Genomic DNA, 23,661 nt, shown 5'->3' with positions numbered 1-23,661 from the left:
GTTATATACACATTTAATTGTGCAGGTCTGGCCTATTTTTATTGGTGTCTCACTCTGCACTAATTTCTAACTAATTTGTGGCTCCTCAAGGCGTTGACACTCATTTTAATTGCTAAGGCAATAATACATATTGAAACGGTAAACGGACTGCATTTATATAGCGCTTTTAACAGACCCTATGGCCATCCAAAGCGCTTTACATCTTACCTCACATTCACCCATTCACTCTCTCATTCATACACCGACGGCAGGGTCTGCCATGTAAGGCGCCATCCTGCTCGTCGGGAGCAGTTGGGGTTAGGTGTCGTGCTCATGGACACTTCGACACTTGGTCAGGTGGATCCGGGGATTGAACCACCAACCTTCCAGTTTGTAGACAATCTACATGAACCACTGAGCCACTGCCGCCCCAATTATCAAATATATATAATATTGTTTATTTATTTATTTATTTATTTATAATTATGTACTCATGGTTTCCCAAACCACTTTTCCCCTGTGGAACACAAAATAATCTTTATTGAATGAGTTCATTCATTTGTGAATGAATGAATAGATTAAAGTGTTGGTTTGTGGGTGAATTAATATGTTCATTTGTGAATGAATGAATGAATGAATGAAAGAGTTAGTTTGAAAATTAATTGATGAATGAGTTAGTTTGTAAATGAATGAGTGAATTAATGAGTTTTTGAATGAATAAATGAATGGACTGAATGAGTTAGTTTGTGAATGAATGAGTGAATGAATGAGTTTGTGAATGGATGAATGAATTAATGACTCAATGAGTTTGTGAATAAATGAATGAATGCGTTAGTTTGAAAATGAATTGATGAATGAGTTATTTTGGAAATGAATGAGTGAATTAATGAGTTTTTGAATGAATGAATGAATGAATGACTCAATGAGTTTGTAAATGAATGAATGAATGAATGAGTTTGTTTGTGAATAAATTTGTGAATGAATGAGTTTGTTTGTGAATGAGAGTTAGTATGTGAATGAATGAGTGATGATGAAATTTCTTTGTGAAAGAATTTATAAATGAATTATTAATAGTTATTTTGTAATTGAATAAATTACTTTGTTTGTGAATGGATGAGTTTGTGAATGGATGAGTTTGTGAATGGATGAGTTTGTGAATGGATGAGTTTGTGAATGAATGAATGAATGAATGAATGAATGAATGAGTGAAATTAATGAGTTTGTTTATGAATGAATGAAAGTGTTTGTGAATGAATGAGTGAGTGAATAAATAAAAAACTTAGTTTGTGAATGAATGAGTGCAATTAATTAGTTATTTCATGAATGAATGTGTTTGTTTGTGAATTAATGGGTTTTGTTCATACATGAATGGATGAAACAGTTTGTGAATAAACGAGTTAGTTTGTGAATGAATGAATGAATGAATGAGTGAATGGATGAATGAGTTAAATTGTGATCAAAAGTAAAAAGGTTAGTTGTGTCTTGACTTGTTTGTTTTAATATGTGAAAGCTAAGCTCAAGATTTCAAGTGTTAATTGCTGCATTCTTTACAGATGTTTTCTTTACAAGAGTACTAGAGGAATTATATCCATTAAAGTGAATGTAATCCAGCCCTCGTCTGCTCTGAAGGGTTTCCTATTAATCATCTTGTCATGAGACTGAATCACAGAGCTGGAATTGTATAGCCACACGTTCAGTTGAAGTTGGCACTCGGTCTGAAGGAGAAGATCTGTGAGTAAAGGTTTAATGATGGGTTAGGGCGGCACTGAAGAAAACCTCCCGAGATCTGTTTTTCTTGTTCACGGGCCACAACTGAATGCAAATGCACTTCTCAAATCAAAGACTGTTAGCCTGTGAAAATCAAGCTTCTGTTGAGATAAAAAATAGAATGGCAGACAGGGAAAAAAAAACTATTTGATCTCTGTCTTCTTCATCTTACTACATAAAAATTACCATGTGTATTAACGTCCACCCATTCCCTCACCTCTTCCAAAGGATGGTACACTTCATAGTCATACTGCAATTCTGATCTGCGCTTCCTGGAGGAACGGTATCCGGTCTGTTTCTCAATTTCGGTTTGGAGATTGGAAATGAGCACCCTGTGGAGACAGTGGGGTGTCAGGGAGGGGATATTGAAAGCACATGCACTGTGTATCAAACAGATTAATGGCAGTTTTCAGGGTTACTTAGATCAGAGCAGTCATGGAACCAAATAAGAGACATAATTCTTTGAAATTGAACAGCCACTGAATACTGAATAGTTTTGAAATATTTTATTTTAAAAAACATTTATCTGATTTTGTTTGCTCTGAATTCCCCCCTTTGAAAATATATTCAATAAATATACTTGTATATTTTGCACTTTGGTTCTATCACAAACATTGATCATCTTATCACAGAGCAAAGGTATAACATGGAAAAACAGAATTAAACCCCATCTGTGCCTTTTTCTGTGTTTTTGGCAAGAATAAGAATGCCACAATTTATCTCTATGACCTGTCAAAACCAAACTAGAGTAAACAAAGCACTAGATGCATACATTTCTCGCTCTCTCTCTCAACCTATCCCATAACCCAGACTCCTCAGAGGTATCACTTCTGCCTGTTAATATGCTCAAATACATCAGCCATGAGAAGGAGAGAAGATATAAAAGAAAAGGCCTCCCTGGGGAAAAGGGATGACAAAGAAAGTGTTGCTGGCTGTGGCGCATGAGATAAGCTTTATTGTTACTGTTGATCTGGATGATTGATGAAGCGAGAGGTTGAAAGAGAACTCTGAATTATTCTTTAGTTTCTGGATCCTTCAGCACATGCAAATCAAAGTCAGAAGGATTCGAGTAGATAACTCTAATGCATGCCCTCCAGAAACCAATGTTTGTCCCACAGGAGTATGAGAGAGGAGTTCGCTCTAATGATAGTTCTAATGGAGAAGGAGGACACTCACTCATAGTGTATTTGCGCTTGGTGAAGATGTCTTCTCAGCCATTGCGTCTTGTTCCATCCCACATGAACGTCTACAGGGCTGTTCTCTCGAATCAGAGATGCACTGTTGGGCTGCCAAAGGTCCACCTGCAGAACATCACTGAGATCAGTCAAGCAGGAACTTTCCTAGCTGCTTAAGTGAACATTCTGTCATCATTTACTCACCCTCATGTTGTTCCAAACCTGTATGACTTTCTTTCTTCCTTGGAAATATATTTCTCAAACATCACTGTCATTGTCAAATCTCAGTTGTGGTTTTAGGCAGACAAGATTGGATTTCATTGATATCAAATAACATTGGTTTTCATGTATTTCATAACTGGTCATGATGACACATTGAACCTGAATGAAATATGTGAAAATACAAATTAAATCTGAGAGTTATGGGAGAGGACAAGTTAAACTTTAAAGTCGGCATGAAACGGGAGTTGAGATAGTCTTTTTCTCCTTATTGTGGCGTATATCCGAGTGAAACGGACTCTGAAATTAGAAAAAAAGGTAGGGCAAGTTTAGATTTCGTCCTTTTTTTTTTTTTTAATTGGTTTAATTAAAAAAAGTAAGTAACCTGGCTGCCTTGAAAATGTGAGTTTATTGAAATTAAAAATTTGAGTGGATACGAAATTTGTTTAATAGAAACTCAAAATATTATTGTATCTGAACCACATAAAAAATTTGATAAATCAGGAAAATAGCACTATTTGGCATATTTAACTGCGTCATCACAAATAAAACACACAGTTACCCAATATGCTTACAAAATCTTTTAATAATATTTTTTAAAAAGTTGTCGAATCTCAAAAGATTTTCATTGTATTAACTCAAAATTTTAATTTCAATGAACTCAAAATTTTAAGGCAACCAGGTAACTTTTTTTCTAAATAATTTTTTACAGTGTAACAAAATGGAGGCAGATTTGATTGCCCTCAGCAACCGGTGTCTGAGAGGCGGTACAGAAACGAGACTTTTACGAGACATGGCGGCGGTGCAGCGCGATAGCCCCGCCCTCGTGCAATAGCACATGACTGGGAGAGAAGTCGTTTCGAGGGGAGGTTAATGTATTTAATTAAAAATTATATGGGTAAATACATTTTTTAAAAATTAATGAAATGCACAGATAAATAATTTATAGTAAACACTACAATATTACATATTTGTAATTTGATTTCATGCCGTCTTTAAGTAACTTTGTCTTCAATGTTTCTGCTAAAATAGTGATTGACAAAACCTATAAAATAAATGCAAATAACAACTCAGAGAATTTAAGAAAGGTTTAATAATTACTTCTTTGGACTTCTTTTTGATTGCAAATTTGGTGTTTCAGCAAATGTAAACACAGTGACATTATTGAGATGTCATATGCATGTAGTAGAACATGACATTCCACATACATAATTTCAATGAGAACATACATAATTTCAACATGTTCATACCATTATGTTCAATTTAGCTACAAACTAAATAAATATGTTTGTTCATGTACACAAATTAACGGATAAAGGAATCTTTAAGAAGAAATCAGGTCCTTGAAATTCAAGCAGTTTATCACACATGGTTAGATCTTTGAACCAGAGTTGAGATTACTGATAAAGCTTTTTCCAGTGCTGTAAGATCTGTAGAGACATACTTACTCAGCCCATTCATAGACCGTTTAAAACCTGCAGAGCTTCAGAGAGCCAACATGATCACAGTGTTTGACCGAAATTGTCTATTTCTGTGTGTGGATTCACAAAACCACTTTAGATTGCCAACATATGCCGGAGCCTTTGTAGCAGCCCAGATACCAGTCCCTGAAGCATAACCTCAGATTTGCATCATCAGCCTCCTCTGTGGGCCTGCCAAGCCACTACACTGTTGACTTTGGCTACAACAACAGGCCGATTTAGTAAGATGACAAAGAGTAGAGAGATTCAAGTAGCCCATCTTAACACCAAATACAATTTCTAGTCCTAAATGGTGCATAAAAAAAGTTATGAATTATATTGGCATACAATATGTATTTGTATGTAATATTATAGGACATCTGCTAAAAAAACAACAAACCTTCAATTCATGCCTCTTGGTTAAAAAGCATTAATACCAGTCATAAAATAGATCCACTCAGGGCTGGTTATGCGCAGGCAGAAAAACTCCTCACTGCCGTGCTGCATTCCTAACAGATGCTCACAAACCTGGCAGATGAAACGGACTTGACATGTTTGTTTTGATGGCATGTGGCCTATATCTTGAAACAGATTTTGCATACACAAAGAAAGCATGAGATAGAGATGACGAACATGTCTTCTAAAAAAGAGCAGGTGGTAAAAAAACACCCTTGATTATTATAGGAATGCTAGTGATGCTTGTCTGCAAGACTTTTTAGGCAATTTCTGTTGTAATTTCGGGTGGACTGAGCAGCACAACACACTTTTAGCCAATCAGCAGTAGGGGGCGTATCCATTCATGATGGGTGGAGAGTGAGCAAGAGGGAGATTTGAAAAAAGAAAGCTGTGTCTCATTTCGGAAAGCTGCGTCCTGCCGGAGGTCGCATTTGAAGGCTGCTTGCGTCATAAGGCCGTCTCATTTCAAAAAAGTGAGAAGGACACTCCAAATGCGACCTTCAATGCGGCCTTCTTTCACAGGAATTCGGAGTGTGCATGAGGTGTCTCCTTCGCTGCTGCAGATAACCCACAATTCTTTGCTTTGCCGTTAACAACCGTCTTTTTTTTATTTTTATGAAAAAACGGCACCACCGCCAGATATACATGCAAGCGTTGATGTGGTGTTCAAATGTAATTAGTTTTAAGCTTCTTTTTGTTTTTTAAGCTTTATTACCTGAAACAGATAGTTGTGGTAAACAGGATTAAAAGTGTTTAGTGCTTTTTAAACGTTTAGAACAGTACATTGCTGTCAAGACAAGAAACATGTCATAGGCATTTTCAAGTTATGAATACGTTTCATTCATATAACGGGCGTGAGAGTGCAACGAAGCTGAACATGTTGGCATAGCAATGTGATACTTCTTTGTGTCCTACAAAGGACGTCTCGTTTAATTCTGATTGAGGACACTCCGTGTACTCCATCCTTCACAGGATGTTTTCTCCGGAGGACGCAGCCTTTAAAATGTAAAGAAATTAGATACAGACTGTAGAAAGATAGATTGCTGAGAGACATTACAAAAGAAATATCATTGGAAGAAAAGGGGTTATGATCAGACAAGAGCTTTAAGGTCCGAATTAATATTAGAAAAGCTTTCTAATGCTGGAGAAACCTAAAAGGGAAGGCCTGGAAAACGACACAGAGGTTACTTTATTTCTGCTTAATACATGAGTAACACTGCTTTCTCTATTTTTCACAGAACCAAGATATGTTGTTGTTGTAATGTTAGCTATAACAGGGCAGTTTTGAGTGTCATGGAAGCATTATTTTGCTCCGATAAAGAGACATGTACGTTGCATTGCGTACTTGTGCATTTTGATGGCGGATCAATGAAGTGTGTGTTTGTTTGTTTGTTTGAGTTGAATTTAAAAGGGTACAATGTACTAAACACAGATGAACAAGAATTTGTGTAAACTTTTTTGTTGTTGATGTTTTTATGCTAAAGGATTCTCTAGTGAAAGACTCCGGCAGATATACTGTATTTTGATGTATAAAGACCCATTTATAAATCACACAGACAGGAGGGGGTAGTTTTACTTAAATTAAATTATATTGTTTAGTACTGAAGCCAAAACAAATTATTAAAAATAATGACTAACTTCTGTGTATCTTTCTTTTCTGCAAATAACCATTTAAACGATGTTAAATCTATAACCTTGATTCTATTTTTCATAGAGCTTTTCACAATCAATATCATCAAAACATCAAATAAATAAATAATAAAAGGTATGTAAAACATTTTATTTTCACTCTGCAGACCTCAAACCCTCTTGTGGCCCCCAGAGGTCCCTGGACACCTGTTTGCAAACCTCTGCCTTACTTCAGCCAAGAGAAAATCCGGCCAAGTAGCACACTAGCCTATCAATGACTAAATTGATATAATAGTTTGCAGACCGTTCCGTGAGTGCAGACCTGAAAACCTCTCTGTTTTTGAGTTCTCCACACCAAGCATTGTAAAGTTCAGCACTGCTCAGTTTGAGATGATATTCTGATATCATATTACACTTACCATAGTCACATTTCATCAGTATTTTATGAATCTCTTCCTTACAGATTAAGTGGATGTGTACATACAAAGCATGGCATTTACGACAATGTAATATTACTTCATATCTAGTAATATATAAACATATCTAAATTAAATAATTGGCTTTTGTTTAGTTGCTAAAGTCAAAGCAAATACTTAATTGTGACTTTTTGATTCACTTTTTTAAACTATAGAATAATTATAAATCTATGATGTTGAATCTAGTTCCTAAATTTACAGTACATATAATATATTATATTCAGGAAAATACAACATACAATTGAATTAGGGCTAAATGTGATACTCTGTGTTGTCTAACTAGTCATGTTTAATTAAGAGCTGTTGATAAGCTTATAAACTTAGGTAAAAGGTATGTTTTGAAGCATGTCAGCTGGATTTGAGTTGGTCCTTAGTTAGTCATGAGCTGGTTTAAACTGGTCCTAAGCTGGAGCTAATTTTTTAGGACCAGCTTAGGACCAGCACTTGACCAGTTTAAACCAGCTCATAACCAGCTCAAACCAGCTGCCATGCTTTAAAACACCAGCATATGCATTTTTTTTTCTTCAGTTTTTTCCATGTCAGTGTCATGCTCTTTTCATGTAATTTTAATGGACTTTTAGTTTGTTTCTCTGTTCCCTTTGTTCTTGTTTCCCACCATTCATTAGTTACCATAGACATTCATCACATCTGTCTGTAATTACAGTAGTTAGTTCATCACCATTTCATGGCTGTATGCGAAATCACCCCCTAAACCCTTAATTAATATTCCCTACTACAATAATAGGAGTGAAGGAAAACAAGTGACCGAATTCGGACAGTTGCTGTGTGTACATCGGCTGTACACTCATTATTGTGGTGCAATCTGGGATTGAATGAATGCACTCAATAACATCCACTATGATTTCGTATACCACTACAAATGGCTGTCCCCTCAAATTTTGAGATTTTGGGCTTTTTAGCTTTTCATAAACAGTTTTTTTGTTTTCAAAATAGTGGAAAGAAAATATCCAAAATACACTTTTTAATTGATCTTTTATAGTGCTTTATCTATTTACAGTATATATCTTAAAAGGTTTTCTCACAATGAGTTTTTTTTTCTCCTACTTTAGTAGCACTTACATAGATTTTATTTCTATCTTTACACTGAAGCAAGAGTGTTTTGTTCATATAATTTACCTGATGATATACTGCATTTTATTCCAAAAAAATGTGAAAATATAATTTTTATGGCTGTTGACAGTATTTTCAGATTTATGGAGTGATACAGAGATACTCTAAATCACCCTTTTAAAAACCTTTGACTCTAACATGTAAAAATAAAATAAAAAAATTGAACCAATTTTGACCGTGGCTTTATGTAATGTTCAGATTTTTGTACTAGAAATGTTTGCTAATTAATACATATTTAATTAGACAATTGCCTCATTTGCATATTTAACATAACATTTCAGAAAACTTGTAATGCATTTTTTTTTTTTTGCAATTCTTAATGTAATTAATCAACTGGGTAAGCTTGATACCTAGTATTTTTTTCTTTTTTACTTTATTCACCTGGGGTATATTGCCTAATGAACTAATCCTTTAAAGGGGTAATTTAATGGTACATGCACTTTTACAAGCTGATTGTATGGAAATATGTGTTGGCAGTGGCTGTTTCTGACCAGGTAAAATGAGTGTTTTCTTACAATACTAATGAGAATTTTTAATTAAAGTACATTACAAAGTTTTCATTTAGACACTGAGGAATCATATTAACTTGTATAAAAAGCACATTTAATGACCCTTTTAAATCCCAGCATTCAGTGTCTAGTATTGTTTGTTTTGCATTCGTCGCACGCGGTCATGTTACTTGCTTTTTGTGGATTAATTTGGTTTGTTTTGTATAATAAATACTTTTTTGGAACCTCTTCAATCTTTCTTGGGACTAAAAAAGTTACAGTCAGGTATATCTTGTTTTCGATCAGCTGAGGAGCATGTGTTCATAATGTTCCTGTTCCCTTTCGGGGAACTCGAGCTGCGTCGAAACGCTGTGAGAACGCCTCTGCGTTAATGCGTCGTGAAGCGCCTGTAGAACCATTCCATCGGAAAAAAGATCGATCGTCGGCGTGATGACGTCATCGACCGGAAGCTATAAAACGTCCGTGAAAACAAACAGGAACTAGCTTCTGTGCCTTCAGTAAGCGATCTGTGTGAACCTGTCTGTCTATTTGGTGTTTTTGTCTGTCTATTATCAGAGATTTTCCACCCTTTTGTTAAATATTTCATATATTAACAGAAAAAAGAGAAAATAAAATAGATAGAAATGGCGAGTGAAAGCAGCAATTTCAGAAAGTGTGTTCCTCCCTGCCCACGCTACATCACGGGCGGGGACACACATCTTCTCTGTGTTGCATGCTTGGGAGCGCAGCATGCCCAGGCAGCCCTCGAGGGGGCTGCTTGCGAGCACTGTGAGCGTATGCCACTGAGAACGCTGCGCTCCCGCCGGGCACTCTTCGAGGAGGGTGCCTCGGCTCGTGTTCCCCGCGGCTCTGGTCCCGCTGCTGCCGAGGCAGAGCGGAGGCTGCAGTCGTGGGGTTCACAATTGGATGTTGCAGAGGGGTTTGAGACGGGCACTGCCTTATCTCTGCCCTCACCTGCTCCATCCAGCGGTTCTTCTCGGGGCTTGGAAGCACGCATTGCGGTTTCTTCCCCCCCGAGAGAGCCGCCGGTGCTCCAACTATCCAGCTCCGAGGAGGTGGACGTTGAGAGCATCGCGACTGAAGATTCGCCACTTCAGTCCCCTGCGAGTGAGGAGCTCGTTGAGGTTCTAACGCGAGCCGTGGCCAGATTAAATATTGACTGGCCCGTAGAGAGATCTGAGGCAGGAAAGAAAAGATCTAGTAAATTAGATGAGAGATTCCTGCCCGCTCGCGCTTCAGAACCTCAGCGGCGGGGCCTGCCATTCTTCCATGATTTGCACACCGAGGTGGCAACATCATGGAGGAGACCGGCATCATACCGTGTGTTCAGCCCTCAGACTTCGGTCTATAGCAACATCATGGGGCTGAAGCACTACGGTTATGGGGCGATGCCAAAGGTTGAAGAGACGCTCGCGAGCCATCTCTCGCCTTCCTCGGCATCGTCCCTAAAGGCCCCGACTTTGCCCACCAGACCATTGAAAACAACGTCGGCACTGGTGGGCAAAGCGTACTCGGCGGCAGGTCAGGCTGCTGCATGCCTACACACCATGGCGATAATGCAGGCGTATCAGGCTGACTTGCTCAGGGACTTAGATGGACGCGATGAAGTGGGGGGTGATGTCATAAATGAGTTGAGAACAGCAGCTGATCTGACTCTCCGGGCCACCAAAGAGACGGCCAGATGTGTTGGCCGCTCTATGGCAGCATTGGTGGCTACGGAGAGACATTTATGGCTCAACCCCACCGAAATCAAGGAGAGGGAGAAGAGCTTTCTGCTCGACGCGCCGCTGTCTCCTGGTGGCCTCTTCGGTGACGCAGTACACACTGTCACCGAGAGGTTCCAGGAGTCAAAGAAACAAGCTGCGGCGCTAAAGCAGTTTCTCCCTCTCCGGGTCCAGGTCCCTGGGGCTGCCGCTGACATCAGGCAGCCCAAGCCGAGTACGAGCTCCGCTCACAGGTCACAACAAAAGCAGAGCGTCGCCGCTCGAGCTCCCCCTCAGCGCGGGGACGGGGGGCGGCGCTCTCAGGCGAGGCCTTCGAGGGGCAGGGCTGATCTGCGGACAGTCCTGATCGCCAAGAAGGCCTCGTCGAAGCGTTCCTGACGCCAGAAGCGTCAGGACGCTGAGGGTGGTTCCCCCCATAGGGAAGCGGTGCTTACCCCTGCTAACGGTACCCGCTTCCCTACGGCACCCTCGGGGGGCCGCGCTGCCAACCCCGCCGCAATGCCGGGGCGCAGTCGGTCTCCGCGGGCCACCCGAGGGTGGTCCGCACCCCCTCCGGGGGGCCCCCGAGCAGTCAAGTCAGTCGTTCCCTGCCGGTCCGCCGCTTCAGGGCACTGTATTTGTTGCTCAAAATACACCAGAGGCCAGCCTCGAGAGGCTGGTTCCCTTAGTAGATTTTCTAGACGAATGGAAACGTCTATCAAATATATCTCGTTGGGTCCTGCAGATAGTAGAAAGGGGGTACGCCATTCAATTCAAGAGTCGGCCACCTCCTTTCTGCGGTGTCCTACCTACAGAGGTGGGCCCGGAGCAGGCTCTGGTAATGGCACAGGAAGTAGAGACACTCCTGCAAAAAGGGGCTATAGAGAGGGTTCCCCCTCCCAGCAGGGAGTCTGGCTTTTACAGCCGTTACTTCATCGTGCCGAAGAAGGATGGGGGCTTACGCCCGATATTAGATCTGCGGCTATTGAATCGCTCGGTGGCCAAGCTCAAATTCAAGATGCTTACACTCAGACAGATTGTAGCGCAGGTCAGATCGGAGGATTGGTTTGTCACCATAGACCTCAAAGATGCGTATTTTCATGTCTCCATCCTTCCACATCACAGGAAGTTCCTGAGGTTTGCCTTCGGGGGAGAGGCATACCAATATCGTGTACTTCCCTTCGGTCTAGCACTGTCACCCCGCACGTTCACCAAGTGTGTGGATGCAGCTCTGGCGCCGCTGCGTCTACAGGGCATCCGCATACTGAACTATATCGACGACTGGCTGATTCTAGCGAATACAGAGCAGATGGCGGTTCAGCATCGAGATGCTGTTCTCGCCCATATGTCGAAGCTGGGGTTGAGGCTGAACGCCAAGAAGAGTGTGCTTTCTCCGGCTCAGAGAACCACTTTTCTAGGTGTGAACTGGGATTCGGTAATTATGCGGGCGCAATTATCGCCAACACGCATAGCATCGATCCTGGCAGCCGCCAAAGAACAGAAGCTAGGCCGAGCCGTCACTGTGAAACGGTTCCAGAAACTGTTAGGTCTCATGGCAGCAGCGTCCAACGTGATACCTTTTGGCCTACTGTACATGAGGCCACTGCAGTGGTGGCTCAAAACAAAAGGGTTCTCCCCGAGGGGAAATCCGCTCCGCACGATCAAAGTCACGCGGCGATGCCTACGTGCTCTGGTCATGTGGAAAAACCCGGGGTTTTTATCTCAGGGTCCCGTGTTGGGGGCTCATGTTCGTCGCGTAACGCTAACGACAGACGCCTCTCTCACGGGCTGGGGGGCGACCATGAGTGGTCGCTCATCCCAGGGTCTATGGCAGGAACATCAGCGGCACTGGCACATAAATCGGCTAGAGATGCTCGCAGTGTTTCTTGCATTGAAACAGTTCCTGCCCGACCTCAGGGGCCACCATGTACTAGTCAGAACAGACAACACGTCCGTGGTGGCCTATATAAATCACCAGGGGGGTCTGAGGTCTCGTCCGTTGGACAAATTGGCACATCGGATCCTCCTGTGGGCCCAAGGGAAATTGCTGTCAATCAGGGCAGTATATATCCCGGGGGCCCTGAACCAGGAAGCAGACAGCCTGTCGAGACAGGGGCCGAGGCCCGGGGAATGGAGACTCCACCCAGAGGTGGTGGAGCTCCTTTGGAAGGTTTATGGGAAAGCAGAGATAGACCTGTTCGCTTCGGCAGAGAACTCTCACTGCCCGCGGTGGTTTTCTCTGACCCATCCGGCCCCGCTGGGGCTGGATGCCATGGTACAGGAGTGGCCGAGGCTGCCTCTGTACGCCTTCCCCCCGATTGTCTTGCTTCCAGGAGTTCTGGAGAGGGTACGCCGGGACGGGGCCCAGGTACTTCTAGTGGCTCCGAACTGGCCGACCCGAGTATGGTTTTCGGACCTGATATCTCTCCTGGAAGGCTCTCCGATGGAGATTCCGACCAGGAGGGATCTACTCTCTCAGGCGGGCGGGAGATTCCTGCACCCACGCCCAGAGATGTGGAAACTGTGGGCCTGGCCTCTGAGGGGGCTAGGCTCATAGAGGAGGGTCTCTCGGCCGAGGTCGTAGAGACCATCCTACACTCCAGAGCTCCGTCCACAAGGAAGCTGTACGCTTTGAAATGGAGACTTTTCTCAGCATGGTGCAGAGAACGCCAGTGGGATCCAGTTAACTGCCCTTTTGGTACAGTGCTGGAGTTCCTGCAGGAGAGGTTCTCTGCAGGGTTGACCCCCTCCACACTTAAGGTGTACGTGGCGGCCTTGGGTGCTGTCCACGTCCCTTGCAGTGGAGTGTCTTTGGGAAGACACCCTCTAATTACACGCTTCCTTCGTGGCACATTAAGGTTGAGGCCAGTTATGCACTCGAGGGTCCCGGCATGGGACTTGGCCATTGTTTTGAGGGGCTTGTCCGGACCTCCGTTCGAACCTCTAGAGGAGGTTTCGGATAAGTTCCTCACCTTGAAAACTATCTTCCTTTTGGCCATTTCATCCCTTAAAAGGATAGGAGATATTCAGTCCCTGTCAGTAGGGCCCTCATGTCTAGAGTTCGCGCCAGGGATGGTGAAAGCATTTCTGCATCCCAGGCCGGGTTATGTCCCCAAGGTTCCTACGAGCCCACGGGGCCCCATCACTCTACAAGCCTTCTGTCCTCCTCCATTTATGACGTCAGACCAGGAAAGGTTAAATCTGCTGTGTCCTGTGAGGGCACTGGATACTTATGTCCACAGAGCTGCCCTGTGGAGAAAAACTGAACAATTGTTTGTTTGCTTTGGACCCCCTAAGAAGGGGGCTCCAGTATCCAAGCAGAGGATGAGCAAGTGGGTGGTCGAGGCCATCTCACTTGCTTATGAAGCTACCGGGCAGCCATCTCCACTGGCTGTCCGGGCGCACTCAACCAGGGGTATGGCTGCTTCTAAAGCACTTTTGTCGGGGGCTTCCCTCCATGATATATGTAACGCGGCCGGATGGTCGTCTCCTTCTACCTTCGTCAGGTTCTACGAACTAGACCTGGCATCTACAGTAGGGGCACAGGTACTCTCGTAACCGTGTGCGCTTCGGCTTCACACATACGAGACACTTGGTCCTATGGCGATGTGGGTATAAGCGTTCTCACAGCGTTTCGACGCAGCTCGAGTTCCCCGAAAGGGAACGTCTCAGGTTACGTATGTAACCCTAGTTCCCTGAGGGAACGAGACGCTGCGTCGCTCTGCCATACTCCCGGCGTGTCCGTGATCACTTACTTCAGGCTTTATCAGAAGTTAGTTCCTGTTTGTTTTCACGGACGTTTTATAGCTTCCGGTCGATGACGTCATCACGCCGACGATCGATCTTTTTTCCGATGGAATGGTTCTACAGGCGCTTCACGACGCATTAACGCAGAGGCGTTCTCACAGCGTTTCGACGCAGCGTCTCGTTCCCTCAGGGAACTAGGGTTACATACGTAACCTGAGACGTTTCTGTTTCATGTTGCCTGTGAACAGGGATGATGTCACTGAGAAAAGTTTCCTCAAACGCTTCACTACAGACTATCCTAAGTGGTGACATCAAAGATAGCAGATAGGGGTAAAAGTGAAGATTTCGGATGCAAAAACTGTCTGACATTTTGCTTTTAAATTAGCATTTTTATTATGTTTTGAAATTTACTCTTATCAGTGACATTTTTGAAAAGAAGGCATTACTGACTAATAACCTTTTCATTGCCATTAAAGTGAAATTACTGAACCTAAACATAGGAGCCTGATGAAAATGCTTATTTAAAAGAAAAATGTCAGATTGATTTTTTTTTTGCATCAGACATCTTAATATAATATAATAAAATAATATAATATAATTACATATTCTTCATGTCATAATCACTCTTAGGTTGTAAGAGGGTTTTTGCAACGATGCCATAGAAGAACCCCAAAGACCCTTTTAATAAACAGTTATTAAAAGAACCATTATTATCTTAGTGTGAAGGACATTTCAATAAACCTAAATAAGATGTTAAAGGTGTCATGAACTGGCTGAGGTCAACGGTCAACTAATGACGTTTGTGTGGTTTTTACATCCAAAAACATCATAACTAATAAGTAATAGGCTATTTTCTACACTGGTTTTGAGGCTCTCTCCAAAACGCTTGGTTTTAATGGGCGTGTCCACTGGAGACTTGGAAGTTAACGCCCACAGCTAGGATTGGATAAGATTTGCGTATTTAATGAGCTTCAGCTCCTGTCTGATCTATGCCTCTGTCAGTTCAGTTCACATGAGGGAGGGATTGTTTTGAAAGCGGCAACCGGAATGATTCAAGTACGTCTTTATCAAACAAACTCAATGATTTATTTCTCATTCACCCGGGATTGATTAGACTGTTATTTTTGTATTACATAGCCCTCACGATCGTTCGATATAAGTGCGAACCGCGCACACACACATACACGTGCGCGAGAGCGCCCTTCAAATGTCAAGTCAAGAGACAGAGAATAGCAGAACAAGAAAGGAATATTAAGAGATTCATTGGCCTGCTAACGGGCTTACGTTTTGGTAGCCCGTCTGGAAAAGACACAGCCCTAGCTGGGACGTTGGGCTTTGCAATCCCTGGCCCATACATGTCTGAGTCCAGCGTGCTAAATGTATGTTAGACATGTACACATAAGCAAAACGATCTATAATATGCAATACTATTACATATAAGAAACACGTTTTACTCACATAAGTGTGTTGCACCATTCCTCCTGTCGGATCCAATATAGAAGAATAGCATTGTGAGATTTGTTTACAACGATACAAACGATTGTCTTCCCCACATCCGCTGGAACTTCATTAAAATAAAGTTCAACCACACATTCCTAATATTAGGATCCGAAGGAAGCTTATGCAGCGACTGTGTTCTTCCACAACCAGGAATAGCGCAATAGCTTGCTATATTCTTCGCCATGTTTATTGCTGCTGGCTAGCGTGATCCGATAAGTCGGTGGGTGGGGCTACTGAATTACACGTGCTTATTTTTTCTGTAGAGGCGGCGTTTCATCAGTGGACGACGTCAAGATAAGAACATGATCGTTTTTTGGGCCTGGTGTCTATAAAAGCGTTTCATTGACTAACAAGGATGTTATCAGTTCTGAAACTTGCAGGATAATCTTATATTACCATGACCTTTTATATATCAAAAGCTCAAGGGAAAGTCATACCTGTCAAGTATCCCGTTTTGGCTGGGAAAGTCCCGTATTTTACCCTTCTTTCCTGCCGTCCTTCCGTATTAGTATTTTCCTGTAAATATCCCATATTTTAACCTGCATTATTAAAAAATAATAATACCGGAGGAAAAAAACAAAAACATTTCCATTATGAGCTCTGTAACTAGCCTCGCCATAACTGCCATCTGCAGTAGCCTACAATGGCCGTTGTCGTGAGGTTAGTGTGTGAGGTCAGATGACGAGTGACAACGCGGGGAAAAACAAAACAGAGACGGATGATGGACGTAAAGAGACAGAAGGCACTCCTGCCAAAAAAACCAAAACCCCTTGTGCAAATCTCGTGATCAATGGGACAGCAAATCAAATTTTCTGAAGAGGAGCAGGTGGGGGACAGTCACGCGTTTTGTAAGTTTTGTAACTGCGACTTCATCATCTCACATCCATATCATGTGCAACAGCGGAAGATATTTTAAAGTGACAGTAACCACTTATAATGACAATGTAAAGAACAAAAGTAATTGCTCACTAAATATGCTCTCCTCTTGACCTTTAATAAGGATTAATCTATATATAATTCATAACGTATGCAGTGCAAACAATTTATATATTTCCTACTTGTTAAGTTGTTATACAAGTAGGAAGAGCACAGATACAAATTAATAGTATTATTATACTGGGTCTATGTGAGGATTTATGACACCCCCAACCATAACCTTTCACATTTGTAATGTTACATGAGTATTGTAGAAATAAGGGACTCACCGTCAGGTTTTGGAAAAGCTGTTTGACTGCTTGAACCTCTATGTTGCTGCTGGGGATTATTCTGAACACTTGATCACTGCAGAAATAAAGCATTGCAATTATTGTAAAGTATACAATGGCTCTTATACATACTCTTTTTTTGACCAAGTACATTTTATTGTAATCACCAATTAATTTCTATTTCCCACTGATTATTTAGTCAATATGTGTTGCATACACTACCATTCAAAAGTTTAAGAAATTAATACTTTTAATCAAAAAGGATATATCAAATTGATCAAAAGTAGACATTTGTACAATACTTTCTATTCAAAGAATTCTACAGTTTCCACAAAAATATTAAGCGGGACAACTATTTTCAACTTTAATAAAACATTCTGTGTAATTTAGTGCAAGTCTATAGGACTTTTTTTCCTATTACATTGCCTACCGAGTGAAAATCTTAATCGTGATTTGAGGTTTAATTTATGTTTGCATGCTGAAGTTCATTACTTAGCGTGTTATGGAATCGTTTGAATCCTTAACTCTAAGTATGAGCAATAGCTCTAGTGATTAATGTTAATATTTCAAGAGCAACGGAGCCAGCAGACACACTGTAAAAATTAAATCTGTGGGTTTGTAGATTTCATTGAATTTAATATGTAAACTTTATTTAACAAAATTAATTTCTTGTTTTTTTGACAGTTTTTTGCATTGAAATTATTTTAAAATTACTGGAATAAAATCTACTAAATGTGGTTGTTAAGGATTTAGCTATTATTTTTGAATAATTTCAACTCGAGAGAATATTGAATTAATCCAACATGATACAAATAAGCTGTTTTCAATTTAGAAGCATTTCCTGTTAAAACGCATGCTTAATGCAGCTCACAGCACGAGGCACACATGCACTGGAGTTCCTCGATGCAGACTCATTTCTGACAAAGGTAAGGACTATTATGTAATTTATATTTGAAAAAGCTGTTGTAAATTGTACAAGTTGTCTACTTGATGTAATATGAATGTAATTTTTAATATATAGGGCCTATTGGACCTTAAAGGTGCATTGTCGTTGCTGCCTATGTGTGGATCAGATTTAATCAAAAAATGGGTCTCGGATGACGTGGGTGAGTACATGAAATTTTATTTTGTGTGAACTAACCCTTTAATCTGGTTTTCTTCAGTAAATTTTAAAGGAAAAAGCATTATTTTTCACTTATTTAACTTATCTAAAATGTGCTGTTGATTTTGATTGCTTATCCAGGGTGTTGCTATGCTATTGGCACTGTTTAGAGCATGTTTGGTAAATGTCACGGCCCTTAGAGGAGATATCATTAATTAATTTCTGTCTTTTAGGATGAACATTGTCCTGTTGATATAACGAGAGGTGGACATCCGCTGCATGACAGAATTCCTTGGGGAACGTACAGGAGATCTCATCAAAGAATTCAACGTATGCAAACTTAATTTCAATATACCAAATGTGTGAATTTAAATAAATTATTGTTGGTTACTTAACCATAATATTGTTGACTGGACTTAACTTGTTTGATCAGTATTGTAAGATACAAACAGAGTTTAGATTTTCTCTTTTAATCAATATTTCTTAGGTTATGAGTCTCACTGCTGTTTATGATTGAAGGAAAATGAAGAACAGTCAGGAATTGAACAGCTTGTGATGGCAGCAATTGTGACCAGGACAGGAGCTAAAAGTGACAGTCCAAATGACACTGGAATTGTTATCGAATGCTTGGAAGTTCTCACAGGCCTTGAAGTTGCAGTTCTGATGGTAAAGAATAGTCAATGTTCACACTGAGAATACAAAATTTGTGACTTGTTGGCAATAAAATGAGTTTGTAATTCATCTTTGATGTCTGTCTGTTATTCATACCTGCAATCAGATTTAATTAAATGATTTTAATTAATCCACTCATTAAAAATAATAATACCAACTTAATTTTGTGTTAAATCAAATCAATTCCATTAAGTAGTATTAATTACCATAGTCAGGTTTTTGTCCAAGGAAACCAATATTTTTGTTTAAATTTTACTTAATTATTTTGTGTTATGTTTGCAGTTACTCATTTTGAATAGTTGATTTTTAATGTGCTAATTTGATTAATTCTAACTCAATTTTTAAGTGTGTTGAATTTAATTAATAACATTGCTTGTAATCTGTTGCCACAATTTTATTGAGTAGATATAGGGTATTATTTTTTACAGTGCAGTTTTATTGAGCTAGATAACACATAAACGCATCTCTGAGGGTTATTTTCTCTGAAACGGTTCAAAACACACCAAAGATGACCTCATTACATCACTAAAAGCAATCTGCTATTTTTAGGCTTTGAGTGACGCTGACGCTCCAGGTTACATTCTCCTTTTTTGTGGTGTAATTGTGCGAAGCAGCTCAATGCCGGCTCTGTCATTACACAAGAAAGCCACAAATCTGGTCTCAGTTCATCATTAGGGACGTCATCTCCCACTAATGGTAAGAGCAGAGGAAATTGTGCTTGATGCCACACCTGTAATGTCTTTGTGTGTGGTATTTTATGTCTTGGATGGTATTTCCCACAGAATCTTTATTGTGTGGTGTCATGCAATATCTGCTTATGCTTTAAATAAATAATAAACCCCTCCTCAGCTGCAGGGTGCAAGGTTCTTCGTGATCTCATTCATTTTGCTGACTATATAGGGGACTTTTTGTGCGATTTTTCCCGCAGTTCTATCTGTTTTAGTGTTTCCTGTTGGTTGTTTCTATTTCCTGACTTCGGCCCTACATAATGAAACATCCAGGACCTTCTCTTTCTGATGTCAGCTGGAAAATCAATCACACATAGGTGTGTGAATGTGTGAGGAATGACGTTATGCCTCCTGGTTTCACACCCTCACATACGTGAAGAGGCGTTGATTGGTGCGTTTTATAGCCCAATGTAAAGCATCTGATGGAATGAAGAAAAACACAATGACTGACCCAATACAGGAAAGGATTTATAGAACCCTACCTAGTTAAAATGATACTGCCTGAATGAAACCAATGGGACGCTGAAATTTTAACTTGACAAGTAGAAAACAAGTGTTTTCGCCTCTTTGTGAATTGTTTTGCTCCTTGCCATGAATAATTCATACTTGAGACTATGGATGCTTAACATTAATATACTGATGAAATTATGTTTCTGTATAAAGTGGAAATTAAAAATTAAATAGAGACATTTTTAAACTTTCACAACTATTTGAAAGTAGAGCTGTCACAAGTAGAACAGCAGTAAAATCCCACACTCATTAAAAGGGAAAGATGAACATTCCTCCCAAATTCACCAAAATCTCTCATAATTTAGGCTATTCAAACCAGTATATGACTTTCTAGCTAAAATGTTATACTCACTAACGGTGGGTGATGCATTACAAGTAACATATGTTACGTAATCAGATTTTTTCAATTAACTACTTATCGCTAAGTAAGATTGTTGGACTTTCTCCTGTATCCAATTCTTCTGCAATCCAGAATGGCAGCTCAGATGAAAGGTTTGCTTGACCATCTACTGTACATTCCGTCAGCCTGAGGCTTATTCATTTCAAACAAGCAAGCTCAACCCAAGTCAGAAAAAGTAAGCAATTACTTAATACATTATTTCCATAAAAAAAGTAACTAATGCATAAGTTGTTACTTTGTTAGGGAGTAACACAATATTGTGATGTTTTTTCCCCCCTTTTTTTCTGAAGTAACTTTCCTCAACACGGTTTAGGTAATTTTCACTAAAAGGCCTACTTTTCCATGACTTTTTAAAAATGTATTAATCTGCATTAATCTAAAGCCTGGAAATGTACGCCTCAATTTTTTATTAAAAGTAACATATTTAGATATTCCATGACTAATTATCCCATGACATTTTCACAATAAAAAAAGCATCTTTAGGGAGAATACTAGATCCATCAGCATAACTACATGTAGCCCATATATCTGCCAGGAAATTCAATTTAAAATCCACTTATAGATCAAACAATACTTTTTAATATCTGATCCTTGATTATCATCATCAAACCACCTGATAATCTACAAAAAAATAAACAAAAGATCACACAGATATGTTTGCTAAACTGTCATTCTGCGTCCTTTATGATCTTTAAGTCCTTTGCACTTCGTGCTTATACCTGTCGAGAAAGACCAACTGCATACTTTAAGATGTCACTTAGAGGAGTGCTTTTCAACCTTAGCAATGGAAAAATCTTGGCCCGCTGAAACTGCTTTGTCTTATAAAGCCGGTGTTGACATAAGAAGAGACAGACTGATCTCTAGTTTTTAGTCAGAGTGCACTTCAATGCTTCTAAACTATTTTGCTATTGTACTCCCCCTCGTCCCTACGCCCTGGATTCTTCCTAAATAGACAACTGATTCATTTGAGGGAATCGGTTCATTCGGACAATTCTTTTTGAACCAACCGACTCGGACTCAACCTAAGTCACCGCGTGCGCTTTTTTACAAGCTATTTTTATTTAATTACATAACTATGTAGTTAAAAACTATAATGTATCGTTATGCGTTTCATTATGTTATGGTATTCTGTGTCCACTTGTGCGAATTAAAAATTCACCAAAGTCCAACTGTTCAATACAATTCGTTCGCGAGTCAGACATATCTTCCATTAGTTTAAAACTTTGAATGAATGAAACACTTACCCGACGTAACGGTTGTTGTAGAGGTAAGAGTCGACAGGATAGAGCGCGGTGCTGAACATAACACATCCGAGTAAAACCGTACTGGAGAAATCTGTGATAATTCTCAATGCCATATTAAGTTATTAGCCTATAAATAAACGCGATTCTGCCGCAGTTAATCAGAGGCTGCGCTGTGCATAACGTTATGGATGCTGAATGGAACTCATCTCAGGGTAAGGAACTGTGAGACTTTTCTGTCCTGTTTGTCCACTCCTGGGACGATTTCTCGGCGTAGAGATGCGAAATCATTCATGTGGAAATTCTAGTTGGTATCCCGAGTCTTTTAAAGTGTTTTTGGACGTGTAGTCACGTGACGCGGGGTGTCAGAGGGGTTGGGAACCTAATCCAGTGAGATCAGTGGAAGTTCTCAAATTTATTAAGAGCGGAATTCTGCCTCGTTACGGTTGATGTCATGGATGTTGTGTTTTTTTATTTGACTTTTTAAGATAGGCTACACATAATTAACTGCAACATAATTATAATTATTTTATTTTTTTACTCATACACGTCTGGTTTATATTGTGGGGACTCTCCACAGACGTAATGGCTTTTATAGCCTAATGTACAAACTGAAGCCTATATTCTCTCCCCTTACACTAACTCTATCCTTAATCACCCAAAACTTTTTGTAGCCTATGATTTATAAGCTTGTTTCCTCGTGGGGACTTCAATTTAGGGGGGCCCTTTTGGGGACTCTCCATAGACGTAATGGTTTTTATAAAACCGTAGCCTATATAAAACTATACAAACTGTATATTCTGTACCCTTACACTAACTCTACCCCTAAACCTACCCATCATACAAAACTTTCTGCATTAGTACATTTTCAAAATAAAACTCATTCTGTATGATTTATAAGCTTGTTTCCCCATGGTCCCCATATTATATTACATATAAAATGTATTATATATGAAAACAGTGCATTATGCAATATGCAACATTGACTCCCTCTCATCACGAAGGTTGAAGGGTTAAGGGTTTAGACCCTAGAACCGATTATGTTTATTCCTTCATTTGATTCATCCTATCATCCCAGAGACGCCTTTTAAGAGGTAGCAACTGACATGTTTTGAGTAGCTCCCTCCAGCTCTTCGCGACTCCCGTTAATTGTAGCCACAGCATTCCTTCGTTTGATTCTGTATTTATCAGTCTGTAGTGCGGTTAAAGGTCTTGAACCAGCAGGGCTTTGTAATTGCATGGCAGCAGCACATTTTTCAAATGCTTCCCCTTGTGTTAACACTCCGCCACCTGTTTTACACCCAATTACTGTGCAACAAATTACCCTCACAGACAGGCACTGACAGGAAAGCTGATCCTGGAAAAGCTGGTCCTAAATGGAAAACGAAGACTTCGCAGGAGAACTCCCAGGGAACGTGGTGTGCAAAAATATTTAATACAACTGGCATTCTATCATTCTTTAATTGCACGTATGCATTTTCAGGCATTACGTTAATTGCTATGGCATGTTCTATCTAAATTCAAGGAAGCATTAGCATTTAACAGTGACTTAAATTTCGCACTTGTCTTGATGTCGACCATAATTTTGGTCCCAATATAGCCAGCATAAATTGCCTTCAACATTCAAAAGACTCTTAAAACTCCTGCATTCAGCAATAACAAAAATAGCCGTTTACCAGCTTCCCTACATGTGCTGCCCAACAGAATCATATTTCTGACCTGCGGTTGAGTTTTGCACTCAATAAAAACAGCCCAGAAGTGTTTCTGAGGAATATGGACAGGTTGACATACAGTAGCATATTCAGGACTCTGTTACCAACCAGAGGAGATCGTGTTCACGGTTTGCGGAGGACCAGAGGAGTTTAAATAAATAAGCAGGGTGGGCGGTGAAGACTGAAGTTGGTTTGTTTGGGTCTCTGATTGCAGGGATGCTGGAAGGGGCCGTTTGAAACACCTTTATAGCTTTGTGGTAGTAAAAGACAGACAAGTACACAAGTCCTTCAAGCCTGGAGGGTTGGAAGTAAATCTCGATTTTTGTAAATGACTACCGAC

At 40.4% G+C, this 23,661-nt stretch overlaps 1 protein-coding gene across 1 annotated transcript in view; it reads right to left on the bottom strand.

Annotated features, from left to right (window-relative positions):
• The window catches only part of cpa6 (carboxypeptidase A6), a 31,653-nt gene extending 9,736 nt beyond the window's left edge, over positions 1-21,917 (bottom strand). The window contains exons 1-4 of the mRNA XM_067435007.1: positions 21,613-21,917; positions 16,957-17,032; positions 2,923-3,047; positions 1,964-2,078 (exon numbers count right to left, since the gene is read on the bottom strand). Of these exons, the coding sequence (XP_067291108.1) occupies positions 1,964-2,078; positions 2,923-3,047; positions 16,957-17,032; positions 21,613-21,725 (429 nt within the window). The 5' untranslated portion in view covers positions 21,726-21,917. The remainder of the gene's footprint in view (positions 1-1,963; positions 2,079-2,922; positions 3,048-16,956; positions 17,033-21,612) is intronic.
• Between the last annotated feature and the right edge of the window lie 1,744 nt (positions 21,918-23,661).

This window comes from Pseudorasbora parva, chromosome 24 (genome assembly GCF_024679245.1).
Source record: "Pseudorasbora parva isolate DD20220531a chromosome 24, ASM2467924v1, whole genome shotgun sequence".
In the NCBI taxonomy this organism is placed as follows: Eukaryota; Metazoa; Chordata; class Actinopteri; order Cypriniformes; family Gobionidae; genus Pseudorasbora; species Pseudorasbora parva.
Note: the sequence above shows the minus strand (reverse complement) of the source record. Positions and strands in the feature narration are given on the sequence as shown.